The 23919-nt window shown below is 36.7% G+C and overlaps 1 protein-coding gene and 1 long non-coding RNA gene across 2 annotated transcripts; both read left to right on the plus strand.

Annotated features, from left to right (window-relative positions):
- Positions 1–8974: 8974 nt before the first annotated feature.
- On the plus strand, positions 8975–11965 carry LOC129436728 (uncharacterized). Its single transcript, XM_073865142.1, has 2 exons — positions 8975–9040; positions 9836–11965. The coding sequence occupies exons 1-2, from the start codon at positions 9022–9024 to the stop codon at positions 11065–11067; spliced, it is 1251 nt and encodes a 416-aa protein (XP_073721243.1). The 5' UTR covers positions 8975–9021; the 3' UTR covers positions 11068–11965.
- Positions 11966–18543: 6578 nt separating this feature from the next.
- On the plus strand, positions 18544–22323 carry LOC129442683 (uncharacterized). The gene is made up of 4 exons (XR_012368443.1): positions 18544–18912; positions 19676–19715; positions 19817–19962; positions 21716–22323. It is a non-coding gene; the product is annotated as an uncharacterized lncRNA (long non-coding RNA).
- The last annotated feature ends 1596 nt before the right edge of the window (positions 22324–23919 follow it).

A 23919-nucleotide genomic window follows, 5' to 3' on the forward strand; every position in this document is an offset into this window, starting at 1 on the left:
CCAATCAGGATCAACTTTATGGAGTGGTTTCTCAGACAGGGATTAGCTTAAGCCAGAACTAGAACTTAGTTTCATTAGAAAATATTTAACAAACATGCCTTACTAAAAGTATTACTTGTGTGCATTTTGAGGCTAAACAAAGGGCACTGATGTATTTTAAGATATGTCTGTGCAAGTTGTTTTCAGTTTGGACAGCTCTTACATTTATTTTATTCTAGGACATTTATTTTATTCCCTGTCCGGGAAACTGTCCCTATATGTGGTGTTGCCGGCTTTGTCCTTGACGACAGGAAAAATCACAGACACACCATATCTGTGAGGATTATGGCACGCAACGCAAAGTTTTTAAGAAACCTTAAGATCGACAGCCCGAATTTTAGGCAAGTTCACCCTACTGTAAAATCCAGCTTAAGCTGGTGAGATGGTTTTAGCTGGTCTCCCAGCTTGGTTTTTGCTGGTATTGCTGGTATAGCAAGCTGGTCTAGCTGTGTTTGGGTCACTTTTTAAGCTGGTCCAGCTGTGTTTTGGTCACTTTTTAAGCTGGTCTAGCTGTGTTTTGGTAATTTTTTAAGCTGGTTTAGCTGTGTTTTGGTCACTTTTTAAGCTGGTTTAGCTGTGTTTTGGTCACTTTTTAAGCTGGTTTAGCTGTGTTTTGGTCACTTTTTAAGCTGGTCTAGCTGTGTTTTGGTCACTTTTTAAGCTGGTCTAGCTGTGTTTTGGTCACTTTTTAAGCTGGTCTAGCTGTGTTTTGGTCACTTTTTAAGCTGGTCTAGCTGTGTTTTGGTCACTTTTTAAGCTGGTCTAGCTGTGTTTTGGTCACTTTTTAAGCTGGTCTAGCTGTGTTTTGGTCACTTTTTAAGCTGGTCTAGCTGTGTTTTGGTCACATTTTAAGCTGGTCTAGATGGACTTATCTGGTCATGCTGGAAGACCAGCTGACCCACCAGCTTGACCAGCTTTGCCAGGCTGGTTGGACCAGCTTACACCAGCTACTGCCACCTTAAACCAGCTAAAACCAGCTACCAGCTTATGCTGGTCTTTGCTGGATTTTTCAGTAGGGGCAGTCTTTTTTTTAGGTCTTGCTGAGGAGATTGTTTTCATAGTTAGACACCACACTAGCCAGCAGTGTTAGCTTCTTAGTTCCTGATATTAAGAGGCACGCACTAAGATAAAAAATACAGAAAAAACGAACTAATCTATCCTACCCAAAAAAGTGTGTTTACAATAAGTTATGATTGTTATGTCAAAATGTAAACATGTGAAAGATTTTTAAAGCAGTTACCTCAGTATTAAAATGATTTCAGAATGATTGTAGCCTGTAGCTGCTCAATCCTACTGAAAAATACAGCAAAGACCAGCATAAGCTGGTAGCTGGTTTTAGCTGGTTTAAGGTGGCAGTAGCTAAATCCAGCTAGACCAGCTTAAAAAGTGATCAAAACACAGCTAGACCAGCTTACTACACCAGCAATACCTGCTAAAACCAAGCTGGGAGACCTGCTAAAACCAAGTTTTGAGACCAGCTTAAACCAGCTCACCAGCTTATGCTGGTCTTAGCTGGATTTTTCAGTAGGGAATGGTATAACATGCTAAAACAAAATTGTCTATTTTGTAATGAACCCGACATATACAGGAGGATGGTAGAGAAACTGAGGCAGAAGAGGGAAGAAGCAATGTTTTAAATGAGCAATGTAAAATCAGACTTTTAGAGATAAAAGTGCTAAAAATAAAAATATTAAATGTCATAGAAAGGATTAAAATGTTACTTTCTAACACATGTTGAAAAATTGTTACAACATTAATTTTATATTTAATGTTTAAATAATGTTTTGGCAGATAGAACCTTATAATTCTTAGCGAAAAGTGTTGTTTTAGAATTAGAAGGTTCTATCTGCATTTGACCCCTTCCAAAAATCCACATTTAGAAATTTGAGAGGATTTTCATATTGTATATTTAGAATGCATTTAGGGTCCCTGTTATTTTCATGTTTGAAAGAAACTTCTTCCCCATGTAAGTTTTCCTATATGTAAAGCAAAAACTTTGAAGCTCAATATCTCAAAACTGCTCAGAACGCAGATAGAACCTTATAATTCCAAGGGGACGATTTGTTGTGGTGTGTTAGCTTGTTCTAGCTAATTGTAATATTACTTATTTCCATGTTTACGTTTTGTTCTAAGTTTCTTTTATTTCGTTAAATACCAGGGGACTTAAAGACAGTATTAAGAGAAAGGCTATCTTTTAATTTTGTAAAAGGCAACAGGCACAATGTATTTTTTTGCAAGAGACTCATTCACACACAGAAGATTCAGTTTTTTGGAGAAACCAATGGGGGGATACCATTTTGTTTTGCCATGGAACTAATAGATCTGCTGGCGTAGCCATATGTTTGAACAATTGCCCCGGAAAAGTTGTTGAAGAAAAAAGAGATAAAGATGGACACTGGATTGCTGCAGTTTTGATTGCTGAAGGAACTCCAATGATTTTGCTGAACATTTATGGTTATAATGCACAATCGAGGAACAAAATATTGCTTGAACAAATTTCAGAAACTATAAGTGAGTTGAAAGCACTTTTCCCAACTGATAATATTTTAGTTGGTGGAGACTTTATTTGTGTCCCTGATGAATGGATGGATAGATTCCCATCAAGGTATGTTGATTATGAATACAATCAAAATATTACCAATTTTTATGTTAACAATTCCCTATTAGATGTTTGGAGACATGTTAACCCTGAATTAAGACAATATTCATGGATTAGACCCAATGGGAGTTGTAAATCAAGAATAGATTTCTGGTTGATATCACAGGAACTTTTGAAATATGTTTCACAAGCTAAAATTTCTGCAGCTCCTGTTACTGATCATTGTATAGTTACTATCACACTGATGCCTGATACAGGTATAATATGTAGACAAAAATATTGGAATTGACTCATGTGGAAAGAAGTGGGAGTTTTTTAAATATAAAGTAAGGAAGTACTCAATTGATTATGGTAAAAAAATGTGTAAAAAGCAGAAAGAATTAGAAAGACAGCTTATAGAAAATATGAATGATTGCTGTAAGAAGGATCTGTCATTAGATATTAATAAGGAAGAAATGATTAGATTGCAAACTAAATTAGATGATTTGTACCTGAAAAAGGCACGAGGGGCATATATACGATCCAGAGCAAAATGGATTGAAGATGGCGAGAAAAACAGCTCTTTAGTAGATTAGAAAAAAACAAGACAAGAAAGAAATGCAATTACTTCTTTAAATATAAATAATAAAATAGTAACTGATCCAAAAGAAATAGATAATGAAGTATATAAATTTTATCAAAACTTATATTCTTCATCCTTTTCTGAAGCAAACTCTGAAAACTTCTTCAAAACAGATCCTTTTATTCCTAAAATTGACCCAGATTTTAAAACGACTTGTGATTCTGATTTAAAAATTTAAGAAATTGATACAGCTATAAAGAAAATGGCTCTAGGGAAGTCACCAGGTCAAGATGGACTTACAACTAACTTTTATCGGTATTTCTGGTCTGATATAAGAGAATTGCTCTTTGGAGCACTGACGGAGTGCTTAGAAAGAAATACATTACTAACAACAATGAAACAAGCTATACTTGTGTTATTACCAAAACCAAAAAAAGATAAAACTTTTATGGATAATCTAAGGCCAATTACGTTACTTAATGTGGACTACAAAATAGTAGTGGTCTTAGATTTATTAGATTATTCACATCTGCTAGAGGATGATGGAATAATATTATTTCTAGACTTCTTTAAAGCTTTTGACAAACTTGAACATCGTTTTATTTTACATTCCCTGCAACATTTTGGCTTGGGGAGAAAATTGATTAATATCATTTCAATGTTATACAAACAAATTACAAGTGCTGTCTTACTTCAATCAGGCACAACAAAGAGATTTGATATTAATAGGGGAATTCGTCAGGGTGACCCAGTTAGCTCACTTCTTTTCTTACTTTCTGTTGAGTTACTAGCATTGTATATTAAAAATAATGAAGATATAAAACCTTTAAATGTTTTGGGTAGATCTTTGGTAATTACACAACTAGCAGATGATACAACCTTATTTTTAAAGGACTATGATCAAATACCTAATGCCTTAAAAGCTGTATCTTTTTTTTCTGATGCTTCAGGGTTATATTGTAACTTGAAACAATGTGAGATATTAATTATTCGTGACAATACACAAGATTTAATTTCTAACATCCCAGTCAAAAATGAAATCACATACTTGGGAATAAGTATTACAAAAGTTTTAAGGGACAGGGAAGTAAATAATATTCAAGTTATTGTACAAAAAAATAAAAACATATTGAATAGCTGGTTACAACGAAATATTTTCATATTTGGAAGAATTTTATTAACAAAAATGGAAGGGATATCAAGACTAATTTACCCAGCATATTCATTGGCAATTCCCGAAAGGTGCATTAAGGAAATAAATCGAATTCCTTAACTTTATTTGGAACAATAAACAACATGTGATTCAAAAGAGTGATATGGTAAAATTGACAGAAGAAGGAGGGATGAATGTAATTGATTTTGGGGCAATGAATGGAGTTATTAAATTAAGATGGTTACAATCATTTGTAAAAGATGAAAAATCTTTATGGTTTAGTCTTCCTTTTCATCTTTTCCAAAGGGTAGGGGGAATTTCTTTTCTATTAAGATGTGATTTTGAACCATTAAAACTGCCTTTTAAGTTATCTGATTTTCATATGCAGGTGTTACTATACTGGAAAATGCTGTACAAACATAATTTCTCTCCACACATAATTTGGAATAACAGATGTATTTTACATAAAAATAAATCTTTATTTTATAAAGACTGGATGGAAAAAGGAGTTTGGGCTGTTATACATTTAATGGATGAAGATCTAATCAAAGGGATATTACAATATTCTTCTGTAATACCCACACCTCTGGAATTGTTTGTTGACAAATATAATTTTTTTAGATGAAAACTGTAATAACAAGGGTTTTGAGATCATTTATTACAAAAGAATATTTTCCTCTTCCTGGTAAAAGAAAGAATCTATCTTCAAGGTTTTCCATAGCTGACACTTTTAAAGTTAGAACCAGATACTTATTATTTCCTTTGTTACCTAAAATGAAAGAAGTACATTTCAAGACAATTAATGATATTTATCCATGTAACGAATTTTTAAGAATAAGGTTAAATTTGGAAAGCAATGTGTGTACATTTTTTCAAAAAGATATTGAGTCTCAGGAACATTTATTTTATAACTGTACAGTTGTTAAGTCCTTTTGGGACAGATTGTATGAGTGGTTGGAGACAAAAAATGTAATACCTGCTTTTGACTATCATAATGTTAAATTTGGGGTCTTTTTGGACAACAAAGACATTGAATTTTTGTGTAATAATGTGTTGATTGTAGCCAAATTTTATCTACACAAATGTAGATTTGTTAAAGTTTCTCCTTGTTTTGAGGCATTTAAAAATGACTTTATAATTTTATTTAATTCCATAAAACAACTAAAAATGAGGAGTGCCTTAAAACTCTCTAAACTACTGGCAAAATATATGGATTAACCCCCCCTGGAACTTAATTTACTCAGTTATAATTTGCTTTTCATGTTTTATTTCTTTTATTATTTATTTATATATTTTTTCTTTATTTTATATTATTTACAATATGCTTTACAAAGTCAGCAGAGGCATTTTAAAAACCCGCGGCAAAGTTCGTTTTCACAACAGGTTGTTTACATTATATTTAGTTGTACAGTCTTCGTTACCCAGCTACAACACGCTAACGTTTTGCGGTGCACCCGGTCCGAAGACATGTCTCATTAACAACAAAAATGTCAGAGCTAGCATCTAATCTGGTCACACTACAAATATGACAAGACGACTGTAAAGACGACTCATCCAGAAATACACGCGAAGGTAAGCATACATGCTAAGGTTATTTTATCAGATAAACCACCATGCTTTCGCTAAACTTGGAATAACATTGAAACTAAAGGAATACACCTCTGAACTGTATTGATTGTATTGGGTTGTCTGAATTAATACTGAGTATAAATATTCAGTGTCCTCAAATTGAATGAAATGTGTAATGTTACTATTATAGTATATGTTGTGGTTTTACATGACTGGACAAGGTGCGTGTGTCTCTGTCTGTGTGTCTGCGCGCGTGTGTGTGCATGTCATTTAGGGAGAATGCATATCTTTTTCAGAGCCCATGTATATTTTTTAGGTAGAGCGGGCCTTATGCTTATTTTATGTGATATTTTCTTTTGTGAAAAAGCCACGGTCAGTTTTTTTTACATTATGGGCCCTATCTTGCACCCAGAGCAATTGACTTTGTCAGTGACGCATGTATCATTCGTATTTTGCACCGGCGTACAGCGGGGTTTTCCCTCCACAGACGCACGTCGGCAAACTAGGGAATGAACTTGCGCTCGCTGGGCGGTTCAGCGCAAAAAAGGAGGCGTGTTCCGGCGCAAACCATCTCTTATGCTATTTTGCAGTTTCAAAAAACAATTGCGCCACTGACCCAAAAAAACTAGTCTAAAGTCAGTGGCGCGTTGCGCGTGATTCATTATGCTATTTTAAGGGCGCATGCTTGACCATAATGTATAGCGTGCAAAACGCGCACACACTTTGCTTATCTAATCTACACAGATGCAACAGTTATTTTTGCAAATCATAAATTGTTACAATAAAAAATATTAACACATGAGATAATTGAAATCATAGTGGTGAGCATTGTGGTGATAGTTTTAATTTATTGTGTGGCTGCCTTAAAAATCTCATGCAAATAACGATTAAAATATTTTCATAAGTTTGTTGTGTGGCTGTATTACGTTTATTTTATGTAAAATATTAATTAAAATGTTTTCATAAGAAACCTTAATGTATACGAACTTGATTTGTAAGTGAACTTTGCTGGACCTTTCTTGCGTTTCCGATTTCAAAGCCCCCAAACCCTTCATCGGTGAGGGTGGATGCAGAGATGTCCCCTGCTGGCGTCAGGTCATGTGTAGAGGCAGATCCACCTCCCGTTACACGGCGTGCCCGATTTATGCTGGCAAGCTTGGGATTCCCCCGTCTCCTGACATCGCTGTAGCGCTTGGCGCAACGATGGGGATGCCAGCTGATGAGACAATTGTGGCTATTTCCACTCACGCCTGTTTAACTGACGCTGATTTGGGCGGGTTTCTCCCATCCCCATACAAAACAACTTCTCCGTCTTTGACTGCTCTTACAAGAACGTGGGTCTCCTCGGCTGTGAACCGCTCCTGGCGTGCGCCTGGTAAATCCGTCATAATAATAGCAACCCGCCATGGAACTTGCGCACTTGCGTTTAAAGGGAACGTTGGATAGCGTTCTGATTGGTTTATTTGACGTTACGCCCAAACCACACCTATGAATAATGAACCTACTTCAGACCAACCCCTTATTGATTTGCGCCTGGCGCAAGAGTTATTTCTCCCACCGGGAAAATAGCAACAGCGCCCAAGATCCGCCCACAAAGTCACTTGCGCTTTGCGCTTCGCACTTGCATTTCAGATCGTTAAAATAGGGCCCTAAGAATAAAAAAAATACGTGTTTTCTATAACAACCATTAAATCTGTCTCTGTATTGCATATTCAAACCTTAATACCATTCCATAACAGACTAAAAAATTTAAGACTAGACTAAGACTAAAACTCTTATGATATTTTGTCGACTAAAACTAGACTAAGACTAAAAGATTTCAGATGACTAAAATAAGACTAAAACTAAATGGTGTGTTATTCAAAAGACTAAGACTAGGACTAAATCAGAATTTGCTGCCAAAATTAACACTGCTGTGAACTTCATGCTTGTTGGCTTGTTCGGTTAATTTAGCCTTTTAAACCTTCCAGGTATGTTCTGTGTCTGGTAGCCACTCCTTGGCTATGTTACAGTCAGGATCTGTATTCCTGTCTCATGCTCTTATTTTAAAGTCCTGTCATTGTTTGCCATGTTTGTAGTCTTTTGTAGTTATTTTGTTCATCGGTCCTTGTGTTAATTGTTTCCCAGGTGTGTCTTGTTATCTTGTTCACACATGTGTATATAACTCCAGTGTTTCAATTGTCTTGTATCAGTCGTTGCATGTGGTTATCCGGGTTTGGTTTCTTGTTTTGTTTCTGTTTAGGCTATTCAGTTTAATCATTGAATAACTTTGTTTATATCTATTAAAGAGCACTTGCGTTTGGATCCGCCACCTCTGCCTGCCTTTATTCCACAATGTTACAGAATTCCAAACTTCCTGAATATTTTTTCAAGGGGAAGTAAATAGATTATAACCAAAAGAGGGCCCAAAACAGAGCCCTGGTGAACACCAACAGTGACTTGTGATGTTTCAGATCTGTAACTTTTAAGTGATGCCAATTGGGTCCGACCAGAGAGATATGATTCAATACCGGATAAGCAATCACCCTTAACTCCAAGGGAAACCAGTCTCTCCAAGAGAATAATGTGTAAAATGGTATTAAAAACAGCACTTAAATTAAGTGAAATTAATATAGTCAACTGTCCAGAGTCAGCTGCCATAAGTAGATCTTTAAACATTTTAATTAATGGAGTTTCTGTACTGTGTAATAAACAGAACCCAGATTGAACTTATTTAAACAGAAAATGTAAAAGATTATTACTGAATCTCTTGGACATAAATTAGGACAGATTACGAAAAGTTAGAAGGTGTGAGCAGCTGCTTTACCTGCAGCCTGGTAAGCTGGTTTTTTTTTCTTCTTTTAAAGGTGCAAATATTGCATTTATTTAAAAAAATTAAATGCTACCCATGGATTTATTGTATATGATGACTTTGTACCATTGGATTTGAGTTTCATAATAAGTTCTTAAAATATACAATACAGGTCTAGAACTACAAAAGAATGTAAATGTTTGGTTTAACTAACCCTTAAAGAGACAGCAAAGCTACTTTCACTTTCATGTTGGAAAGTATTCAGTACACACAGTAAGGCAGTCTTCCTCTTAAACACAACAGCGGTGATGGCATCAACAAGTAAAGGTCAGTCAAACTTTCACACAATGATATAAAGTCATACACATTATAGGGTTAAATTTTATATTAAGTATAAAAGTATAAATTAAGTATAAATCTATCATCATAAATCATGTTTCTTTGATTACGAGAATGTTAAATTACATTATAATTAGAGGTGTGCTTTTGAAGATCTTTTGAAGACACACGAGATAAAGAGTTAAAAAGAATTAAATGTATAGATGAACATTGGGATATATTACAATATGCAGTAGTGTTTATATTACAACAAGTATATGTATGCTAGGATTTTCCTTTACTAGCAGTAATATTTAAAAGTGTTATGTAACATTCAATATGATACTTTTATCAGTGTCATATTGAATGTTACTAAATTCTATTAATAAATTCTGTTTAAGGCCCTTTAAGTCCCTCGGGATTCACCCTGTATGCAAATAGTTATTGGCATAGGAAAGCAAAAAGGGAAGGAATGTTTCTCTTGTTCAGAACAAATGCTCACATGATAGATATGTCAAAAAACAATACCAGTTTATCCAGATGGTCATGCTTGCTTTGTTCATGTTTAAATGATTTACCATTTCATGACTTAACTTATCATATATATACGAATCTCTGATAGAAAAACTGATAATGACATATAAATACATTTGGAAGAATCATCTGTGGGTTCATGCTTTCTTACTTTAATATGCATGATAATGATGATATTTCATCTTTACTATATTATTTAATAACTATGCAACATTATTTGATTTCTATAAACATAACCATTACTAATATATATCGCTTATTCTCTAATAGTGAGGATTGTACTGGTGGGTAAAACTGGATCAGGAAAGAGTGCAACAGGAAACAAGATACTGGGTAAAGATGCGTTTAAGGAAGATTTTTCCCCTAATGCTGTTACTAGACATTGTGAAAAAGAAGAGACAATAATGGAGAATCGAAAAATCTCAGTGACTGACACCCCAGGACTCTCTAATACATCAATCAGTAATGAAGAACTGACTTCTGAAATACGGAAGTGTATAGAGATGTCTACTCCTGGTCCTCACGTGTTCCTGCTCGTCATCAAAGTGGGGAGATTCACAGAGGAAGAACTGAAGACACTGAAGTGGATTCAGGAGAATTTTGGTGAAGCTGCAGCACAGTACACCATCATACTGTTCACTCATGTAGATTTGCTGAATCGTAAAACATTAGAGGATTTTATCGAAGAGAGTCCGGAAATAGAGGCATTAATTGAGAAGTGTGGGGGTAGATATCAAGCATTTAACAATCAAGATAAAAATGATCAAACTCAAGTAACAGAGCTGCTGCAGAAGATTGATAAAATGGTGAACATTAATGGAAAAAAGTACTACACTACTGAGATTTATAAACAAGCTCAGAGACGCATATTAATGCAAACAATAAAAGACATAGGACTAAAAGCAGCAATATATGGAGGAACCTTGGTACTATGTGCAGTAGGTGCAGCATGTGTAGGTAGGGCAGGTGCACAAGCTGAAGTACGTGCATGTGCAGAAGGTGCAGTACATGCAGTTGTAGCACATGCAGATGCAGCAGAACAAGCAGGTGTACCGGCTGCAGCACATGCAGCACTTGCAGCACGTGCAGTTGCAGCAGGTGCACCAGCTGCAGCACATGCAGGTGTAAATGCATGTGCAGCACATGCAGGAGCAGCGGCTGCAGCACGTACAGGTGCAGCGGCTGCAGCCGGAGCAGGTGCCGCGGCTGCAGCCGGAGCAAGCGGGTCAGGTGCCGCAGCTGCAGCCGGAGCAGGGGCAGCAGCTGCAGCCGGGTCAGGTGCCGCAGCTGCAGCCGGGTCAGGTGCCGCTGCTGCAGCCGGGTCAGGTGCCGCAGCTGCAGCCGGGTCAGGTGCCGCAGCTGCAGCCGGGTCAGGTGCCGCAGCTGCAGCCGGAGCAGGTGCCGCAGCTGCAGCCGGAGCAGGTGCCGCAGCTGCAGCCGGGTCATGTGCCGCAGCTGCAGCCGGAGCAGGTGCAGCAGCTGCTGTAGGAGGCAGGCCATAACATTGATGGCCATACTTAAAGTAGAGCAGATTTTTAAACACTAACTGGCAGATGTTTTCATATATCGCTTAACAAATGTGCGATAAATGGATAACAGCCAGATTGTGCTGAATCATATCTGCCCTTTTTATTTTCTCATAATAACTGGTGTCAAGGTGATTTTCAGTGGATGTATTTAGTCAGCTCCTATACAGTTTTACGTGTCCAAATTTCTAGTTGTAGTCCTATCTTTGTTGCCCCATCTTCTTGTACTAACCTGTGTTGGGTTTCCACTGATTTGTCTTTATTTATGTACCCATGTGTTTCTTGTGATTGTTTTCCATAACTGTGGTAAGAATGTATCTTCGTTTCTTGGGTTCACGGTCATTTTGGTTTATGTCACTTAGATACTTTAATCATTATTTAAAACTCTTGTATTCTACCTTGTTGCTTTATTCTTTATAAACTGTTCATTTCAGTCTATTCACATGTTCAGAATGAGCCTCCCATTCTATGAGAAACCAGAAAAGTATAATGGCTATTTGGGACTGCTGAAATATCAGAACTGTTTGTCAGTTAGTCATGTTGAATAAAGGGTGTGTAGTCATGTTGAATAAAGGGTGTGTAGTCATGTTTTTATGGTTGATGCTGATGTCACATGCAGCAAAGTCAAGAGTTACTTTTGTATTGATAACATAAAATTGGGTTTTTACGTTTAATAGATTATATGACTAATGAAACTAAAGATAATGTGATGATGTATGGTCTTAACAATAGTACTCTATGAAATAATGTAAGTTTTTACACTGGTGTTCAGCCATGCCCTATTTGTACTTTTGTCTCATATTCACATTTTACTGTTTAGACATTTTTCCTTCATTATCCAAATAGTTATGTTGGGCACTTTTACCCACAGATAGAGGTCAGTCCAAGAAGTTACCATAGTAAAAAAGTCACAAATTGCACCCTATGACGTAATTTTCCGTCATACATTTTTTCCGCCATTTTGAATTATTAATGAAACCTACTTTTTCAAAGTCCTCCTTTGTCCGATTTGCTTGAAAATCAGTGTTTAGCATAGAGAGACACTCAAGGCAATAAGTTATAGAATTCATGTCGATTCGCCAATCTTTTTCCATATACCACGTCAATTAATTTTACGTAGAGTGTGAAAAACGGATTTAATGCTGTATCTTCGCAAAACTTATGGATATTGACACGACACTTGGTACTTGTGATAGCAGTAAGGACCTGAAGGTGCATGCACTGTTTTGTCACAGTGCCACCTAGTGGACAGATAAATATTTTACATGCCTAAGACTTCGGCTGCGATCATGTGACTTCTTTCCTCTGGGTCCTAAATCGTAACCGAGTCCACTGATACCAAAAATGGCATGTTTCGCCTTATGGTTAAAGGGGACAGAGAATGAAAAACCATTTTTACCTTGTCTTTGTTGAATAATGGTAGTCTACCCACATTCACAAACATACAAAAAGTGCTAAACATGCTAAACATCTCATAGAAATTCATCTTTTAGAAATGTCAGCCAGAAAACAGCCCAATCTGAAAAACTGATGCTTATGACATCACAGACATCTAACTGCCCATCCACTTTAAAATAATTGGCTACATTTTTTGAGTGGCAGCAAAGTCAGCCAATCAGTAATGAGATTGCAAGTTAAGCCAGTAGGGGGAGCCAAATAGGTGCAAAACCACTTGTTTAAAATCCCCCACCCTAATAGAGCTATCTGAGAGAGGTTTTTAGGAAGCTTCTAAGGCATTACAGACCCAAACAAAAATGTTTTTGTCTACATGTCACATCACAGAACAAGGATAAATACGTTCAACCATACTATGTCACCTTTAACCATGTGCAGTAAAATAGCACTTAAAAAATTAGAAAACATCTCTGCACGCGATATTTCGATTGACTCGAAACCAACACAGGAGGCCGAAATGGCCGAAAATTCCAAAAAAACAAAGTTACATAAATTTTTGTGTGTTTTTAGACATAAATGTTTATAACTCCGCAACAAAAATACATTTTGTTTTACCAGATTTGAAACTCTGATGTATGGGCAGCGTCTGAGACCACACAAAAAAGATGGTATGCCGGCACCATTAGTTGGCCTTATTATTAAACAAAACATTTGAAATCAAGCAAGCTCTGTGATCATACAACTGTTTCTTCGCTAAACTAAAAGGTATAGTTAGTATAGCTAGATGTAATCATAGTCATGGTTTGTGAAAATTCAACACTCTCTCTCTCTCTCTCTCTCTCTCTCTCTCTCTCTCTCTCTCTCTCATGTTAGGAGTGTTATAGGTTTTCCTTGGGGAAATAAGTAACTGTCTCATTCCTTTATTACACCCTACAGACATGATACACACAAAGCTGAGCTTCCCTAGACATCCTTCAGTGTCCTTGAGAATAGCCTTAATACCCCACTGATAACAACTGTTTAGTTAATGTTAATACTATCGTTCATGTTAGTTTATTGTGCAGGTATAATTTTTGATTTTGCAAAATATGTCTGTAAATGCTAAAATGCTAAAGGTGTAGCGGAGGATTTTCTCGAATTTTAGAAAATAACCGCCTTCTACACTTTTAAAAAAAATCCAATTGCGCAACACTCCTGATTGACAACTAGGAGAACCAATAGTCTTGATGATCCACCCGGAAAAAGAAAATCCTCCACAATACCTTTAACATGAAGATGAATAAATGCTGTATGTTTTAATGTTAGTTCATGTTAACCAATGCATTAACTAATGCTAACAAATACAACCTTATTTTAAGGATTACCAAATGTTTCTATCATGTGAAGTACAGTATAAAGGGTAATTGTTTTAGTCCCAAGTTAATGCCCGCAGTAATGCTATCAATTTGTGCTTTACCATATAGTTTTATAAGTTAAATATCATTCAACAATGTAATGAGAAGATATCAAGTGGACAAAAACTTGTGAGTAAATATTTGCAAGCAGTAATGCACAAAAGAACAAGAAATGTATATTAAGAACACAAATACTAAAATAATGTTCACTTTAAAGTTACAATAAAACATCAAGAACTTTATCTCAAAAGAACTGTACAGTATAGCATGTGAAGTACAATATAAAGACACAAATATTTTCTAGAAAGAAGATACGAAAGAGCTAGCAAAGAGTAGAAAGCTGCAGTCTCTCTCTCTCTCTCTCTCTCTCTCTCTCTCTCTCTCTCTCTCTCTCTCTCTCTCTCTCTCTCTCTCTCTCTCTCTGTGTGTGAATGAATGTGTTTATAAAGATTTCTATGACACTTTGACTAAATGAATGCGTTGGAGATTTCCCAGCACATCTGTCATGATGCTGATAACCTGTCACAACTAGAAACCTTTTCAGCCGTGTTGATTGATGACTTGTATTCACTCGGCTGTCACCAACAGCTACTGTTTTTCTGAGACAAACCACTGCTGAGGTGAAACATCTCCTCCATTTCACTGAACTAAAGAAAATGAGAAGAACCAATGTTGTTCATGTCCTTACATGAGACAACTGAATTAAGAACCTCTGACAGTTAAAAAGGACTTCAAAAACTTTCCTCTTTACTGTTGCTTAAAAACTTTGCTGATGTTTTGCTTGTTTGCGAGCCCTGTGTATTCATCAGCAGACCCAAGAGAGGAGAAAAAAATTACACTTATTTTCTTCATAGAGATATTGATTTTAAGCAATAATGTATAAACCTATCAGCACAGAGGTTATTAAGTGATGCCGCATGCCGCCACTAGTTAGTGTGATATAAAATATGTGTTTAATAGCCAATTTCCTGGAGAATAACTACACTATATATAATCTTGACAGAAGATCCGACTTGGATCCATCAGAAAAGTTGCTGTTACCATGGAAACGAGAACTACGCATTAAACTCAGCAGAGATTGTCCAATCACATAAAGCGTTGGGTGTGATGTAATCAAATCTTTTACTAAAGTCTCAATTTAGTTATTTTATATACAGTGGTGTGAAAAAGTGTCGCCCCCTCCAGATTTTTTATGACAAGATCCAAAACTACATGGTCTCATGTGAAAAAGTGTTTCCCCCTAAACCTAATAACTGGTTGGGCCACCCTTAGCAGCAACAACTGCAATCAAGCGTTTGTGATAACTTGCGATGAGTCTGTTACAGTGCTGTGGAGAAATTTTGGCTCATTCATCTTTGCAGAATTATTGTAATTCAGCACATTAGAGGGTTTTCGAGCAAGAACCACATTTTAAAGACCATGAAACAGCATCTCAACAGGATTGAGGTCAGGACTTTGGCCCTGTCCCAAATGGCACACTCTGGACTTTTGGACTTCCTCAGATCCCACACTTTGATGACATCATGTAGTCCAGACTTTAGGGACCCTTGATGCGAGTCCACGAGGGTGCACCGGAGTCGTATTTTGAGACACACTTGAGCGTCACACCGGAAATAGGAAGAGAAGTTACCCATTAGTGTGAACTCCTCCCATCCATCGTCTGATTCGTCTGATTGCTCTTTCGCAAGGACTTCTGGGTTGGTAAAGTGCATGAAGCCGGCAACAGTGCGGGCTTCGCTGAAGACCACATTAAGGGGGCAAAGGGGACACTAATGAGTACACTTTGGAGCGTAAAAATGATAGATGGGACACCTTATGGACTCGTAGACTAAGCGAGCACACGCAATTTAAGGCCACGAGACCGAAGGGCCACACGAAGTGCACCATTTGGGACAGGGCCTTTGACTAGGCCACTCCAAAGTCTTCATTTTGTTTTTCTTCAGCCATTCAGATGTGGACTTGCTGGTGTGTTTTGGATCATTGTCCTGCTGCAGAATCCAAGTTTACTTCAGCTTGAGGTCACGAAATCTGGAGAGGGCCAACACTTTTTCACACCACTGTACGGGACTGTCTTAGGCCACTACCAACTTTAGCAAAGTTTTAATGAGCATCCATTTTTTTTTTTTTGTTTTACAAAACTTGTAATCTATAAATGTTGTAATTGTGGTATTATTATTTGCAATGCACCATAGGTAGTACACAGCCTCATAAAAGACATTACATAAACATTGAATCTTATTCTTTTAGATTTTTAAGAAATATTTTCTTTTTGTTATACATTTTACTTCTGATCAAATTGATTTGTTTTTTTTTTATTATTCATGTCCGTACCAAATAATTTAATAAATAAATGCAAAACAAAATGTTAAGGGTTAATTAAAAATAATTTTAAATGACTGCTTAATTCTTCTGAAGAGAAATTGAACATGAGGACAGAAAAACTACCAAAACCACTGATAAGCTCTTTATAAAGAAATTATAGTACACTACCTGGGGATGTTAGGGAAGAGACACATCTGATTGGACGGTTATCCATCCAATCAAAATCATTCAGCGTTTCTCATCCAGATGGAGTCAGGTGTGACATCTCAAGTGCAATAATTTCCTGATGGCCACTTGAGAAGTTTCTTCTTCTTCAGTTTAGTTAAAGCCGCAAAAGAGAAGAATGGGGAAGAAATTGTCTCATCAGTAAACATGGAGAAACAAGACGCTGTTTTCTCCAAGCACTTACGGATGAATTGCCTATCAACATAAACATCACATCCCAAGTTTTCATCAAGAAACGCTGATTGTGGCTTTTGGGACTGCAGATTATTTAATCGTGAAGTTTTCTGTATGCAAAAACATCCTGAATGAGATTTTCACCGTGACCGGATCCCGTCATGCCTGTAATTCTGGTTAACACAGGTCACATCACACGTTAACAACACCTCACGCCCATTAACACACGATTATCTCTCACCTTCAGCCATTAAACACACTGGACACAGTTAACAGTATGTGTCATCTGTCTCTGATACCTCCACAGACGCTTCATGTGGACTTAAAGCTCCTCTTTGTACAGCATTTTGGAAATCCACACAGACTGTTTGTGATATTCAGTGAGGGCTTTTACACATGCAACGTAAAAGATTAAACTGTCAGAAAAAATGGTCTCTAGCTGTCACTGGCGCAGTACCCTTTATGTATCATTTAGGTACAGATATGTGTTCATATGTTGAGGTACTTTTTGAAAGGGTATAGTCCCAGTGACAGCTATTTTGGAGTAGATTGGTAAAGCATTGCATTAAAAGATGAAAGGTTGAGGGTTTTCCACACAAACATATAAAACGCATAGCTTGAATGCACTGTAATTCGCTTTGGATAAATGCATCCTATCTTAAAGCGTCTTAAGCATCGTCATGTCAAAGTATGTGTTTGGCACATCATGTAAACTATCACGCGTCATGTCACAATACACACCTCCTGCAGACGCTTCTAATGGCTATTTCACATGATACACAGCTACAGCTTTAAATATTTTATTATGTTCTTACCGCAACTTATATGAATTAACATACCTTTTTTCAATGCATACTTTTAATCTGTGTACAGTGCTTATTGAATGTGTTAGCATTTAGCTTAGCCCCATTCATTCAATGGTACCATTTAGAGATAAAGTTAGAAGTGACCAAACACATCAACGTTTTTTAACGAGTAGTTATACGAGCAAGTTTGGTAGTACAAAATAAAACGTAGCACTTTTCTAAGCGGATTTAAAAGAGGAACTATATTTGATGGCGTAATAGCACTTTTGGGAGTACTTCGACTCGGCGCAGTAACACCCTCCCTCTCCCATTATGAGAGTGAGAAGGGGAGCGGACTTTTCAGGCGAGTCGAAGTACTCCCAAAAGTGCTATTACGCCATAAAATATAGTTCCTCTTTTAAATCCGCTTAGAAAAGCGCTACGTTTTATTTTGTACCACCAAACTTGCTTGTATAACTACTTGTTAAAAAACGTTGATGTGTTTGGTCACTTCTAACTTTATCTCTAAATGGTACCATTGAATGAATGGGGCTAAGCTAAATGCTATTGAAACGTCGCAGCGCGCTCCAGCGCTTACGTGCACGCACACAGATGATAGAGGGATGTATCAACTCTTCTTAGTTAAGGTAATAACATATTTTAATATTGAAAATGAGTAGACTATTCCTTTAAATAAGGAAAAGAGACTTTTAAAAGAGACGTTATTATAACTGAAAGTCCTGTAGCACATTTTTTTTTTAAGTTTAGTGCATAATAAATGTTTTTGTAAAAAAAAAGAGAATCAGGTGAGAGAATCGGGATCTCAATTCCCATGGACAAAAATCATGATTCACATTTTAGCATGAATCGTGCAGCCCTAGTGTGTATTTGTTAATGTATATGCCTATACGGCAGCCAAGGGCCAAGTTCATATCACAGTACTGCAGCGCACACTACTGAATATTCATTAATAAACAATTACCATACAATCAATTACAATTAAACCTGCTGACACCCTTTTCACCCCAATACACACAGACATATGCACGCATGCATGCCCACACACACACATCAGCACAAACACACAGAAACAGTACACAACACACGTCTTACTTATTTCTGGTCTTTTCACAACACACACACACAAACACACGCATACACTGAAAAAAATGGACTTGGTGGGTCTTTGAATTTAAATAAAATAAACATGTATATGCAAAACAAAATATTTATATTCCTTGTGTAAACATAATTTAATTGATTAGGATGAAAATGTTTTGTTTGAATGTAAAATGAACACATTATTCTCACATTGATTAAAATTGATTGAATTGAATAGTTAAAGCAATAAAATTGAGTAAGCAAACAAAACGGCACCTCCTGAGCAGCAGGGGCAGTATAGCTCAATGAAAAGGACGTCAACTGCCATAAAAGAAGAATAAACATCGTTTGTTTTGGGCGCCAAAATGAAGACTCAGCAGCAGTCAGTCAGAAGAACTCTCTCAGACGGACACCACGTTATTAAAGTAAGTTCTATTATTTATTTATGTTCACTTTATACGTGATACATCTTCACTAGATAGACAGTTTTTTTTTTACAAGATGTAGTCATTGCAATGACTTGTAGTAAAAATTAGTTTGGAGGAGGTTGGTGGAGTAAGTTAACGTTACAGTCAGTCAGTCAGTCAGTAAGTGTAAGGCTCATAAAGAAAAACAGCGTTTTAAAAATGTCAGCTGTATAACGTTATTTCTTGTTTGGTAGTTTTATCCGAGTTGAAAACTGTCAGCTTTGAGTTGACTTTTGAGGCACTTTTTACTCAGCTGTTCTATGGAAACGGTTCAGGACAAATAAAACCCTAACCAAACGTTTTTATTCTGTCCAGAGTAACGTTATCCATGTAAGTAATTTACCAGATGATATCAATTGACTACATTAATAATGACATTGCGTATTAAAAAAACTGTCTGCTTAATCAGATGAACAGACCCGCGTCAGTTATTCATGACTTCGCTACGCCACGAGGCACGAGCAACACTTGATTCAATTAGAAAAAGCTTTTTTAAATGTCTCGCGTGACGTCTGGTATATTAACTGAAAAATTGCTTTATAGTGCCACACCTTAAAGCTGACATTTTCAGAAGAGAACCTTGTTGTTTTAAGATCTAATTTTGTCCAAAATTGCGTCCTATGACAGATATAATACTTATTTCATTATTGCTCTGTGTATGTGTGACCTTCATCATTTGAGGTTATGTGTTGATTTCACCACTGAATATTTCCTCTTATAGGTCCATCATCCTTTCATACGCTACACACTCAAAAGCATTGGTAAGTCATCAAAAAAAATATTTTTTTTGTAACTAATATACATGTATTATTTTTTGACTCGCAGTACTCAAATAAACAATGGTTGGTTAATTTGTTTTCAGATAAATGCTGAATTTAAAAGAATCACTACTGTCTAATGTTCCTGTGTCACCTGGACCTCCAATCCAAAAACCTGACGAAACTCTTCTATCAGAAAGGAGGACAGCTAGCAAAAAGACTTGGAACAATCAATGATCAAATGACAGAAGTAAGTAATATAGATTCATAGACATAAAAATGTGTAAACCTTGTTGGAAGTACAGAACATTTAGTATGTTTTAGTTACATCTTTTGGCACAAGGGTCATTAAAACACCTGGGAAGATTTAAAGGGGTAGTTCACCCAAAAATAAAAATTCTCATCACTTACTCCCTATCATGTTGTTACAAACCTGTATAAATGTCTTTGTTCTGATGAACACTAAGGGGTCAGTCACACCAAAAGCGCTTTAAACGCTTGCAAACGCAAGGCGCGACGCACTGCCTTTTTTAAAAAAGAGCAGTGCGGCGCAGCTTTTCATATTGCTAAGCAACCACCGAGTCAGCTGTCTTGTCAATCAAATATTGAAGCGTGAGCGCTCTTTTGCTGTTAACTGTCATATTAGCAGAAACTTTAAAAAGAGGGTGCTTGCTCTGACCTTGTTTGAGGATAAGAGGTGCACAAACACGCAGGAGAGAGTGAGCGAGTGGAGTCCGGTTCTTCAAAGCAACTGTAAACTTCCCTCACCACAACGTAAGGCCCGCCTCTCCCCTCATTCGATTGGACAATGGAAGATGCAAATGACGTCAGGCGCTTCTCCACTCTCAGCGCTCCTTCAAAAAACGCGTGCGCGGCAGAAAACCGCAAGGCGCTCGGCGCGCATAAACAGCGCGCAAACGTGCCCTGCCCATAGAACAGTGCTTCTCAATTATTTTCTGTCACGCCCCCCCTAGGAAGAGGTAAACATTTTGCGCCCCCCCCCCCAACTCTCCGCCGCGACTGTAAATAGTATAATTTGCCTATAAAATTTCACATCTGCAAAACATTGTATCCTTATTAACATTGAGAAAACACAAAAAGAAAACACAAAAAAGAAATATCGATCAACTTACAACAAAGAATAACTTTATTAACATTGTTTTTTAGTCTGTAACAAAAAAGACTTAAAATGCATCAATTTGCCTGAAATAAAAAAATCAATCCTTATTTAAAGTATAATATTTTTTGACCATTTGATACTGAAAAATTAAATATAATCAATAAATAACACAAGCGGTTTACAGTGTGATTGGGGTGTAATGTCTTTAAAAATCACTTCCTGAAAAAGTATTTTCCCTGGGGTCTCGCGCGCCCCCCCTGGTGTCGCTTCGAGACCCCCCTGGGGGTCCCGCCCCACTATTTGAGAAGCACTGCCATAGAATATCATTCAAAAAAGGCGCCTGCAACTGCCTGCAAACGCTTTTGGTGTGACTGAGCCCTTAGGAAGATTTTTTTTTAAGGAATGTTTGTACCCAAACCAATCATAAGCCCCATTCACTTCCATAGTGGGGAAATATAATACTATGGAAGTGAATGGGGCTCATGAACAGTTTGATTGCAAACATTCCTCAAAATAAATGTCTTCCTTTGTGTTCATCAGAACAAAGACATTTATACAGGTCTGTAACAGCATGAGAGTGAGAAAATGAGATAATTTTGCTGTGATTGTCAGGTATGGTAGCACACACTTGAAATGTGGCCTCTTTATTTAACACACACACACACACACACACACACACACACACACCTGGAGCAGTGGACAGTGCAGCTGCCTTGCTTTGTAACCCATATATTTGTAACCAATTGTAACATGCTGTGGCAATGCACATGGGTCTGTATACTTACATTTATATTTGTTTGCATTGTACTAATTTCCAATGACACTTTTATTGTAACAGTAACTTTTTTCTGTTTCTTTAACTAAATTGGTCTGTTTTGTACAGGGCATGGGTGAAGTCAGCATCAGTGAGGTCATTTGAAGACACCACTGTTGGGATTTGTGCTCTCAAACAACATGCTTCTTGTGATGAAGAAGAGGATCTTTGTATAGTCCTGGAAGGCATGAAGGTGCTGCAACATTGTGCCATGTTGTTTGAGCTGATGTATGCCTTAAACCTGAGCTATCCTGATCTCCGCTTTATTTTTGAGGAAATCCAAAAGATTTTAATGGAACTGCATTGAGCGTAACTTTAACGAACAGTTTCTTTCAGTGAAAGGATCAGAAAGACTGTGCTGCTCATTTATGTTCTTTTTATTTATCTGTTTTAAGTGTTTTCTCTTATTAAAACATTAACAGTTAGCTGCTCAGAGTTGATTTGGAAATGGTTGTTGTATTTTGTTTTTGTTGAATCTTTGATTAACAGTTTATTACAAATGCTGTAGCTCTGACTTTCTGAAGGAGTGTTATTTTCCAGTTTGTAAATCCATTTAAAAAATAATAGTACTTACTCTTTTGCATGTCTCTTTGGAATGCAGTGTTTGTGTTTTAGCACTTCTAAATCTACTGAGATAGTACCTATTTTAAACATTTGGGTCAGTTTTACAGATGGGTCTTTTCCTAGTCCCAGACTTTTGCAATGCCTTAGTTTGAAAACATCATTGCACTGACATATCTTGACATATATCAGTGCCATTGTTTTGTCTCAAGATGTATTCCAGTGTTGTTTTTGTAAGGTAGGTTTGTCTTGTAACCTTTATTTTATTAAAAATATCCTAATAACTAGGGGCCTAGTCCAGGCTTTAATCTACAACCTCGTCTGGGAATTGCCCCTTTATGTATGTACTGCATTGTGCTGATTGTTGTAATAGTTTTTGACTGTTATTGACTTAATGTGTAGTGATTTAAATGAATTGATGATCTGAAAGCAGTGGTTTGCCTAAATATCACTAAACATTTGTTCAAAACTCTTTGCTTTTTATGCCAATGCAAATGTATTTTGTATTTAAAAAGAAATAAATAACATTTGGATAATTATGAGTGATTATTCTGGTGCCAGAGACATAATGAAATTGCTTTAGAGTTACATAATCCCATAATATAAGCATTAAAAAAGCATGTTGGAATTAGAGATGAAAATCTAGTCCTCTTACATAATAAATTACTTAAACATTACAAAATAAATGTGTTATAGTAAAGAGAATAGCACTTTGAGTCAATATATTTATATTAGACTACTTAAAACAATTAAAATGTTTTGGTCTGACACATAAAAATTATATGAGGAAAATTATTTTGGTTTTAAACAATCGGATTATGTGGGACCGATGTACACATTAAAATTACGTAAATGAAAGGATTTTTTTTTTCAGTGTACACACACACACATACACACACACACAGGTGATGTATGCGGGATGTATTTTGGACTGCAGTGGGTGCAGAAACTCTCGGTCTCATCGCTGGTAAAATAATTGAGCAGATTGGAGTTCAGGATCCATTACTGTCCTCTCTCTCTCTCTCTCTCTCTCTCTCTCCTCTCATCTCTCTCTCTCTCTCTCTCTCTCTCTCTCTCTCTCTCTCTCTCCTCTCTCTCTCTCTCCTCTCTCTCTCTCTCTCCTCTCTCTCTCTCTCTCTCTCTCTCTCTAAACTCTACTATACTGAGACCATTACTGCATCATGTCCTATTACCGTGAGAAAAACAACCAAAATCCATCCTCACCAATGTACAAATACGTCCACCAGGAGAATCTGAGCTACTGCAGAGAAACTGTAGAAACAGAGCTCAGAATCAACTACAAGAGTAAGCCATTAATTTTAGGGATGCAATATTATAAGTTAATTTCAGCTTACACACTTTTATAACAATTATTAAACAGAAAGAATAAGAATACAGTACTTGTCATATAAAATACTTACTGTTTTGTTATACTGGTAATGCATAACAATTTTTGTCATTTTGAGCTTTACAACTGCAGTTTTGAACTATTTTCAGCACAATACTCCGGGCCGGATATGAACCGGAGCTACTGATTTTGGCGCAGATCAGGTGCGGATCCGGCCCCGGGAGTCAACTAAAATTCATGCACACTTTTCAAAAGAGAAAGTCATGAAAGTAATCGCCTTTAAAGTTGTCCAAATTAAGTCCTTAGCAATGCATATTACTAATGATAAATGCATTTTGATATACGGTATATCTTTATGAATCAT

The sequence above is a fragment of the Misgurnus anguillicaudatus genome, unplaced genomic scaffold (assembly GCF_027580225.2).
Source record: "Misgurnus anguillicaudatus unplaced genomic scaffold, ASM2758022v2 HiC_scaffold_29, whole genome shotgun sequence".
In the NCBI taxonomy this organism is placed as follows: domain Eukaryota; kingdom Metazoa; phylum Chordata; class Actinopteri; order Cypriniformes; family Cobitidae; genus Misgurnus; species Misgurnus anguillicaudatus.